Source organism: Hyposmocoma kahamanoa, unplaced genomic scaffold (assembly GCF_003589595.1).
Source record: "Hyposmocoma kahamanoa isolate Upper Pololo Valley unplaced genomic scaffold, ASM358959v1 63, whole genome shotgun sequence".
Classification (NCBI taxonomy): Eukaryota; Metazoa; Arthropoda; class Insecta; order Lepidoptera; family Cosmopterigidae; genus Hyposmocoma; species Hyposmocoma kahamanoa.
Genome location: NW_020653851.1, coordinates 10,293,209 through 10,302,394, shown reverse-complemented (window position 1 = coordinate 10,302,394; position 9,186 = coordinate 10,293,209). Strand labels below are relative to the sequence as shown.

The 9,186-nt window shown below is 37.1% G+C and overlaps 1 protein-coding gene across 1 annotated transcript in view; it reads left to right on the top strand.

The window, feature by feature from the left end:
* LOC113230433 (dynein heavy chain 8, axonemal) overlaps nucleotides 1-8,549 on the top strand; it is a 73,812-nt gene extending 65,263 nt beyond the window's left edge. Inside the window, exons 61-69 of the mRNA XM_026464365.1 lie at nucleotides 1,009-1,094; nucleotides 1,177-1,438; nucleotides 2,218-2,457; nucleotides 3,331-3,498; nucleotides 3,959-4,100; nucleotides 5,067-5,256; nucleotides 5,467-5,588; nucleotides 6,957-7,118; nucleotides 7,627-8,549. Of these exons, the coding sequence (XP_026320150.1) occupies nucleotides 1,009-1,094; nucleotides 1,177-1,438; nucleotides 2,218-2,457; nucleotides 3,331-3,498; nucleotides 3,959-4,100; nucleotides 5,067-5,256; nucleotides 5,467-5,588; nucleotides 6,957-7,118; nucleotides 7,627-7,752 (1,498 nt within the window). The 3' untranslated portion in view covers nucleotides 7,753-8,549. The remainder of the gene's footprint in view (nucleotides 1-1,008; nucleotides 1,095-1,176; nucleotides 1,439-2,217; nucleotides 2,458-3,330; nucleotides 3,499-3,958; nucleotides 4,101-5,066; nucleotides 5,257-5,466; nucleotides 5,589-6,956; nucleotides 7,119-7,626) is intronic.
* The last annotated feature ends 637 nt before the right edge of the window (nucleotides 8,550-9,186 follow it).

Here is a 9,186-nt window from a genome sequence, read left to right as displayed (position 1 = left end):
CGCGTGCAAAGTGCCTCTAAGCGGATGATTGCTTCTTTTTTTAATAAAACTGGACACGTGGCTACTGTTGCTTTGGAGAATAGTTGTACCGTGAATAGCGATTGGTACACAACCATTTGTTTCTCCGTAAAAGTAATCATAAACGTCGTATCATGTTGCGGCCATACAGACAAATGAATTTTTAAAAGTGAACAATGTTGACTTTATAAGCCATCCCGCATACAGTTCCGTCCTGGCACCTTGTGACTTTTATGTATTTTCAAAAATTAAGAACCAGTTACGCGGTCAGCGATTTTTAAGTGGCTGTCGAAGAGTATAAAAATATGTTTCAGAGATTGTCACGGAGGAGTGGCATAAATGTTTTCAAAATTGGTACATTTGTATGAAAAAGTGCATTAACGCTAACGGAGAATATTTAGAGAAACAATAAATTCATTTCTGAGCATTTATAGTATTTTTTTCTTATTTATGTGTGCTCCACGTATTATAGTGGGAAATTAAAACAAATAAATGATGAAGGTCTCGAAAGACTCTTGATCAATTTTGGTATTTCAAATTAACTTAAAATGAAAAAAGTAAACTATCCGGTCTTTAAAAAAAGTATTTGGATTTTTTTAAATATACCTAGTGACGGGGCGAACAAGTCGTGCACCTGGTGGTAAGCGACACGCCTATCCGTAATAGTTGCAGTGCCACTCAGAGCTTTAAATCGCAAGGAGCTTAGTGACACTGCCACTGCGCCCGTCACCCTGAGACAAGTTAAGTATAAGTTGACAAGTCCCATGTGCCCGTAATTTCATCAGTACCCTTACCCTTCCAAACTGGAACGCCGTAATGCTAATATTTCTGTTTGTTTACTAATTTCAGCTATGCGTATTTTTATAATGTTATTTCACCTCCTCCAAAGATCCGAAACAAATGTCTCGTCCTACAAAGGACGAGATATTATTTCAGATCTTTCCTAACTCAAGATTGTGTGTTATCTTTTAATCAATGATTTTGTTACAGATTGTGGATCACTACAGAAGTTCATCCTAAGTTTCCCATAACCTTGTTGCAGATGTCCATTAAATACACTTGTGAGCCTCCTTCGGGTAAGCTAAATAAATGCATCCACTATTGTTATAGACAGGCGCTACCCCTTCTTAATATACATGATGTGTATCTTATTTACAGGAATTAAGGCCGGTTTAATGAGGACGTACGACTCCATGAGTCAGGACTTCCTAGATTACAGCGATAGTCCATTTTACCTACCTCTGATATTTACAATCTCCTTCCTACATACCGTTGTGCAAGAGAGACGCAAGTTCGGTCCGCTCGGGTGGAATATCCCGTATGAATTTAATTCAGCCGACTGGCTAGCGTCTTGCATGTTCGTACAAAACCATTTGGAATATTTAGAGCCTGGACAGGGTATTAGCTGGACTACAGTGCGGTATGTTTTTTTCGTTATAATTAATATGTTTAAGGGAAACAAATAGAAATAAACACGTCATGAACTAATAAATACAGATAACGGCAGAAGGTATTGCGTTCAAGTGTCGTCACGTACATTACTGTTTGCTAAAAGTTATACAACTTTTACCTGTAGAATCCCTTGGTGTTTGTCGTATTGTAAAGCTCTATTTAAGGTTAGATACATGGCGCCGCAGTTTCGGTTCAATGCTATATTCACGATGAATTGCCTTTTTATGTAAACTTAATCATGTGTGTGTAGTGACGAATGCATAAGTAAAGACTCTCTGATCACATCTCCTACTTTCAGCAACACTTTTACGATGTTGAGGTTTATAAGCAGCGGTACGGTAGCTATCCACCATAAGGGCGCGTTCCCATTATGTCGTAACGTTTTATTTATCGTTGGACGACTGTCGCGTCAAGCCTGTTCTCATATCACGACTATCTGTCGTGACTATGTCGTCGTGGACGTTGTGACGATAATTTATCGGTTCACGGCAACCGTCTTGTCGTTTGCGCAACAGAATTGTTTGAAACTGCGATTATCTGTTGTCACATTTTTATCGCCACGTTTTATTTATCGTCTGACGACTGTCTTTGTAGCTCTTCCCATTGTCACGAAATCGTTACGTCAAAAGATCGTGAATGACAATTCATCGTGTTGTTGCATGTATGAAACTGCACAACTATCTGTCGTCACGACATAATGGGAACGCGCACTAAGGTGGTAATAATACTAACTATTCATTTGCTCAGTTACATGGTGTCAGCTGTTCAATACGGCGGGAGAGTAACCGATGATTATGATACTCGTTTACTTGTCTGTTTCACTCGTGTGTGGCTCACAGACCAGTTGTTTACGGATAACTTCCAGTTCTATAAGGGTTATGGCATTATGAAGTTTAAGAATATACCCGAGTATATTGAGGAAATCGACAAAATGAAGACCACCGACCCTCCACAAGCTTATGGACTGCACACTAATGCTGATATCACGTAAGTTTGTTTAATAATATATTAAGCTCAAAAACCTAAAACGCCCAGTGAACGAAAAATACCGTTGTAACTTCTTAGACTCATCCATAACGCAAACGCAACGCAAATATTTGTGGTTAAAATAATATGTCTTGAAAAATGATCAAGTTACGTTTGTATGAAGCGTGCTTTCAAAACTACCGGCCTTTCGGTAAAGGTTCATTAATTGTTGTTTAGAGTTATGCCACACGGGCGTTGCGTCGGTGTTACGTTGCCGTCGCAACATTATGATTTTAACGCAGCGAGTGCCGCACGAGCGCTGCGGTATCGCAAAGTAACGCTGGCGTTACGTTGCAAAAGTTCGCACCGCAGCTCCACTCCCCGCTTCGTCTCCTGACCCCTTATCCAATGTGCACGTATTCCGATCACGCAACGCCGACGTGTCATGTCGTTCTGATTTATATAATTATATTGCAACGCAGCGTCATCGCTCAGGCGTTGCAATGTCGACGCAGCTCATCATGCGACATCACTTTTATTAATCCAGCGACTGACTTGCTTGTCCACGTATCGTGGTCCCAAGTTGTCCATCATTTGGTCTTTCGTCAGTAACAAAGTTCTGTTTCAAAGTGAACAAGCTTTATCAAAGAAGTGGAGTTCTTAATTATCTACCAGCCAACGTCTTCCTGCAATAATGGATTATGAAAAAGAGACGCTTTATTCCGACGATTTCACATACTTCGAATGTATTACTCGGTTTTCAAAAGTTGTTCATAATAAGTAGCTACCTATAATAAGCCATCAAATAGTAACAGGCTCATCCTAATAATACTATTTGTCCTTTTGAAACACACTATACCTATACTGACAGATGTATTTCAATCAATGCACTAGATACCAGCGCAATAAAACCCAAGATTTGTTGGATACGATTCTTTCGATTCAACCGAAGGAATCCGGTGGAGGCGGAGGCGAATCTAGAGAGGCTTCTGTGTACAGACAGTCAAAGGAAATGCTTGACAAATTACCGCCCAATTTTGACCCTGTGGAGGTCAAGGAGAGGTGACGTCTCGTTTTTTAAGTCACAAATTTAAATGATACCTAATATTATTCAAACCGTAGGTAAGTAGGGTTACTTTTACAAAGGGTGCTGTTTGATACTTAATCATATAAAACTTATAGTAACTTGAAGTGGGTAAACATTATTATATTTACCAGAATCGATGACTAGTTTTTCAAGTTATACAATCGTGTGTGACGCCACTGTAGGTGGACAGCTTTCCTATTTGTCTATTATATACTTTGTTCTATTCACAAATATTATTGTAATGAAATTTTATGTTTTTTTTAAATCTAGTCAAGAATTTGGAGACATGGATGTCGTCTCAAAGTTCTGGATTAGCATTAAATATGAAACTATTAAGACGGATATTTTTAACTCATTATTTTATAATATAGAAATCTTTTTAGCAATAAGTACGATTTTAAAAATATTTCAAACTTCTTGCTTGTTCATTTTCAGACTGAAATTTTACGGTCAATTCCATCCAATGGTGATTTTCTTAAGACAAGAACTTGATCGCATGCAAAAAGTTATTTCTCTAGTGCGTGTGACCTTGAAAGATTTACTTCTAGCTATTGATGGTACCATTATTATGAACGAAGTTAGTAACTTTATATTATTTGTGTTACGACTGTAAAATTGTTTTACCAAAAATGGTCTAAACAATGATTCTGAAACTGTTAAAGTAAAAAAATATGAAAAGATCATAGTTTTGGATGTTTAACACAATTTTTGCTACTTTTTCATTGAATCAGATTCTGACCTTTTGGTCACAATTGTTACGGATTCTTTTGTACATTCTTTTGTATTTTTTTTTCTGGTTGTCATGGTGACGGTGATTTGTTGATTACATGTATTGTGTCAAGTGAAAAGTCGACTTTTGTTTGCGGAAAACAATTAGTAGTTAGTAGAAAACCGAAACGAACCCGGAACAGTACCAGGGACCACCTCGAGATTATACCTTTCAAACAAAAAAAAGAATTTTCAAAATCGGTCCACAATTGACAGAGATATCTGAAAACATATATAAAACATGCAGAGCCGAACGTATAACTCCTCCTTTTTTGAAGTCGGTTAAAAATAAGCTGTACAGCCGGTAGCATAAGTTGTTTCTAACTTCCTCCTCTTTGGTCCATTCAAAGGAGATTATAGTATGGCATCCTTTACACTAAGCAGATAGAATACGTCAAACTGAAATCCTATTTGCTGTCAGTTCTCCTTTCTGCTTAGCAAAGTCAATTACTGTGCTATACAAGCATATACCATGCATATAGTTTATAAATATGGGTTAACCAGCGTACAAAAATATGACTAGACAGAGTATACAGGACAATTCTTTGGTCGCAAGATGAATCTTCACTAGACCTTCTTCTTATCGTATCAAAGTAACTGTAATGCTTACCATCGCGGTGAAAGAATTTGATTTTAAATTAGAGAATCGCCGATCGTTGCCCAGGGTGCGCCAGACGTACAGGATAGGAATGGTACGTCGTGCGGGTATGCTCGTTTGTGCCCCCCATGCACTACCAAGTGTTAATCTTCATTGTGATTGTACTGTTTGGTTTAGGCCCTTCGAGATTCTTTGGACTGCATCTACGACGCCCGAGTGCCATTGTTGTGGCTAAAATCGTCATGGTCTTCATCTACCCTTGGATTCTGGTTTACCGAGTTACTCGAGAGGCATATTCAGTTCAATTTCTGGATATTCACCATGCGACCCAACTCGTTCTGGATGACTGGCTTCTTCAATCCTCAAGGTACTTCAATGTTTAAAAAAAATAATATATTATTGGTTTTGAGTAGGGATCTTCAGAAATAAAGCACGCCTACAGTGTCAATATCTATACGGTCAGTGAGACGTACGGCATATTTTACGGTACCCAAAAAGTGGTTATGGAGTATGGTTTGGCGAAATGCGACACAGGATACTTACCGTGTTTTCAATTGACTTTTTAATTTCTTTCCAGGTTTCCTGACGGCTATGCGACAGGAAGTGACTCGAGCTCATAAAGGATGGGCCTTGGACATGGTGTCTTTGCACAATGACGCTACCAAGTACAGTCTGGAGGAAATTAAAGTCCCACCACCGGTTAATATTTTTATAATACCTACAAACTGCGTCCGTGCGTGCTCGTGAGTTTGGGTGTAATTTATGGTTGTCTGTGTGTGTGTCCATGGCACCCATGATACAGGGTTTCCCTAGATTCTATGAACTGGTTACATTTTTAAGAAAGAAGGGTAAATATAATAGACGGGCAACCTGATGGTAAATAAGCACTGTCCTTATTATGTGGACATCTGTAGCAACAGTGACGCTTTCGTTGTGTACCAGAGTGTTCCAAACATGAATGACTTTTGAAGGACACCATATTGTAGCGCGCGCACAGGGAAAACCTTGAAAGGCAAAGCATTCTACAATTTGTATGTACGCACTGGGAAGACTGTGCGAAAAGTGCTATTGAAAAACTCTATACTATTATGTAATATCATAATTAAATATAGTCAAACACATCAGCAAAAATATTTTATCAGAACACTTCCTGGTATAAATCTTGAATAATATGTTCCGTTAACCATCGATCACGACTCTTCGTTTTTCGTCAAGGGGCAAGTGTTGGTTTTGGGGTCGCTTTACTGCGTTCTGGTTTTGAAGAGTAAGCGTACTGGTGAAATTACAGGCACACGGAACTTGTCAACTTATGCTTCTTTTTTTATTAATGCCCCTCAGATCTTTACGATAGCTTTGAGTGCTGCTACTATCATAGACAGGCGTGTCCCTTACCATTTGCTGCCCGACTTGCTCGTCCCGTCGCTTTTTTTATAACATCAAGTGACGGGACGAACAAGTCGTGCGCCTGATGGTAAGCTACACTGTTGTCCATAACAGTTACAGTGCCACTCAGAGTTTTAAATTGCAAAAATCTGAGGGACACTGCGACCACTGCGACTGTCGCCCTGAGACATAAGTTGACAAGTCCCATGTGCCTGTAATTTCACCAGCACCCTTACCGTTCAAAATCAGAACACAGTAAGGTGGCAGTGCTGCCCTGGACGAACTCTTTCACAGGAAGCTCTACTGCTACTAAAATTGCATAAAAAAAAATTGTCGCTACAGTACACTGCAGAAGGTATATAAAAGTGTCTGAGCTTTCATTCCATGAATTCTATGGAGATGCAATGACGCCTAACGTAGCATACATAGCAAATAATCACAATGACACTAAACTTGTGTGGTGAACGAGTGTGGTCATGTCCTTTAGAAGAGGTGTTGAGAGATGGAATAGTTACTTGCATTAACCTCATTAACATAAGCTATGCAAATTTCATTTTATATTTATTTTTAAATAAATTATTATAATAAAATAAAAATATGTATTATGTTAATTACGTTTAGTTAGAATAACGTATTTCTGGCCAACGCTATGTCTGAATCAATATTTGTTTGTGCCTATTGCAGGAAGGAGTATTTGTTCACGGTATGTTCCTAGATGGCGCGGGGTGGGATCGGCGTAATCTGCGACTCTGTGAGTCCACCCTCAAAGTACTGTACACAGCGCTGCCCGTGGTACACGTGTATGCTATCAATTCCACCGCGCCTAAGGATCCTAAACTATACCAGGTATCTCTATTTTAAAATGATTTATTTTATTTTTGTGGATTCAACTCGTAGTAACTGTAGTTCAACCCTGTGAAAAGGTAAATTAGTTTTTGTGATTACAAGCAGAGGTAATTTACAAATTAATATAATGAAGCTATTATGAATGGATTTTATGTAGATTATTATACAGGTACCATTTTTAATTTGACAATAATAATCCTAATAAAAGATACGCCAATGAGCGACTATGAAAGCACTGTCGGCAGACCTACCCTGATGGGAAAAAGGCGTGGTGTGTATGTGTGAGTGTAATAAAAGCCAATTTGCTTAAACACATGGTACAATGTACAAATTTCGCATTCAATTGGAGAGTATAGTGAACCAACTGTTGTTTTAGAGAATTTAAAGTACCTATGTGCCTAATTTTTTTTGCTTGTTGTTCCTTGTCATAAATACAATTACTACCTGAAATGTGGTCGTTTCTTTTTATTACACCTTGAACATTAAAGGTTGCACTTTTCTCATTTAGTGTCCAGTGTACAAAAAGCCCTGTCGCACCGGCTTGACCTTCATTACACCGCTTTGGCTGCCCACCATCAAAAACCCGGATCACTGGATTCTCAGGGGAGTCGCTATACTCTGTGACATAAAGTAAATCTTGCGAAACGGTCATCGTTTTTAACTTGAATATTTATATTTTTTTCAATGAATATTTTTCCTTAGAATAAATATTTTTTTAGCTAATTATGAATACACTCATACTTTTGTACATGGCGTACAATTAGAGGCAAATTTGACTGCTTCTATTTCCTACAGTCATTTTTTGGAAATATTTTGGGATTCGGTGATTCCTATCACAAATAAAAATAATTATTTCTTTCGTTTGGAAATAATATCAGGCTGTAAATATAATACGTTAAGCTTCACAAAAAGATTACCGTCCACAATCGAGTACATACCTTCGGATTTGTGTACCGCGGTTTCCGTCAGAGGATTGTTATAAAATGACACAGGTATGATTGATGTAGACCTTAGAACAATAACATATAATATACCTACTATAATAGGTTCTGAGATAGAGACTCTCAACAAAGCCGAAATCTGCTGATCGTTTTTTTCTGAAGTGTAATTGTATACGGCCTGGTACTGTACCCTTTCGGCCTCGTGAGTGTATTTAGATTGAAGTGAATTTTTTATTATTGTAATTTTTTTCGATAAAATTTATAGTTTATATTTGATAATAAATCGGCATATTAGTTATATACTTTAATTTGTGGTTTATTTTTGTCATGATACGTTTATTTCGATTTTAGTTTAACCTTTTTATTGGAAAGAAAACGTAAGACACACTAATATAGTTTATGATTATATGTATTATGTTAATTTTGATTTAGTTTGTAGTTTTTATTTGAATATAAAAAAAGTTACAAATTAGATATAATTTATTTTTGTGACACACAAGTTTATATCGATTTTGTTTATATTCGACATTAAATTACAAGGAAAATTACATAATTTTATTAATTTTACTTTATTTTTGTAACATTGTTGTATCGATTTAGTTTTGATTCGAAAAACATATTATAATAATAATTATTATTATTATTTTGTTTCTATCGATTTAGTTTATTGTTGTTAATCGAAAAACTGTGACATACTCATATAATAATGTTTTCTTTGGTGATGATATTGTATTTCGATTTAGTTTATAGTTTCTGTTTGAAAATAAATCAATAAAATTGTTACATATAATTGTGATTTATTTTTCGCTACAACTATGGAAGCATTGAAATGAATGGTACATTAATACAAAATTTATTTACAAAAAAAAAGGTTAACCTTAAAACTTTCCACATAACAAATACTGGTGATAGGTATTTTTTTGGGATGGTTTCAGAGACGCACTAAGCCCGCGTGGGTGGTAAACGGAATGCCATACAATGGCCAACGGGGGTCAAAAGCGTGACAACAAAACAAAATTATATAACTCTACACTCTACAGTGCACCCGCGCGGGCAGGTAGTGCAATTCCGAAGCCAGCATTGGTAAATATGATAAGTATTTTATCTCTTGGTTATTAGTGACACTG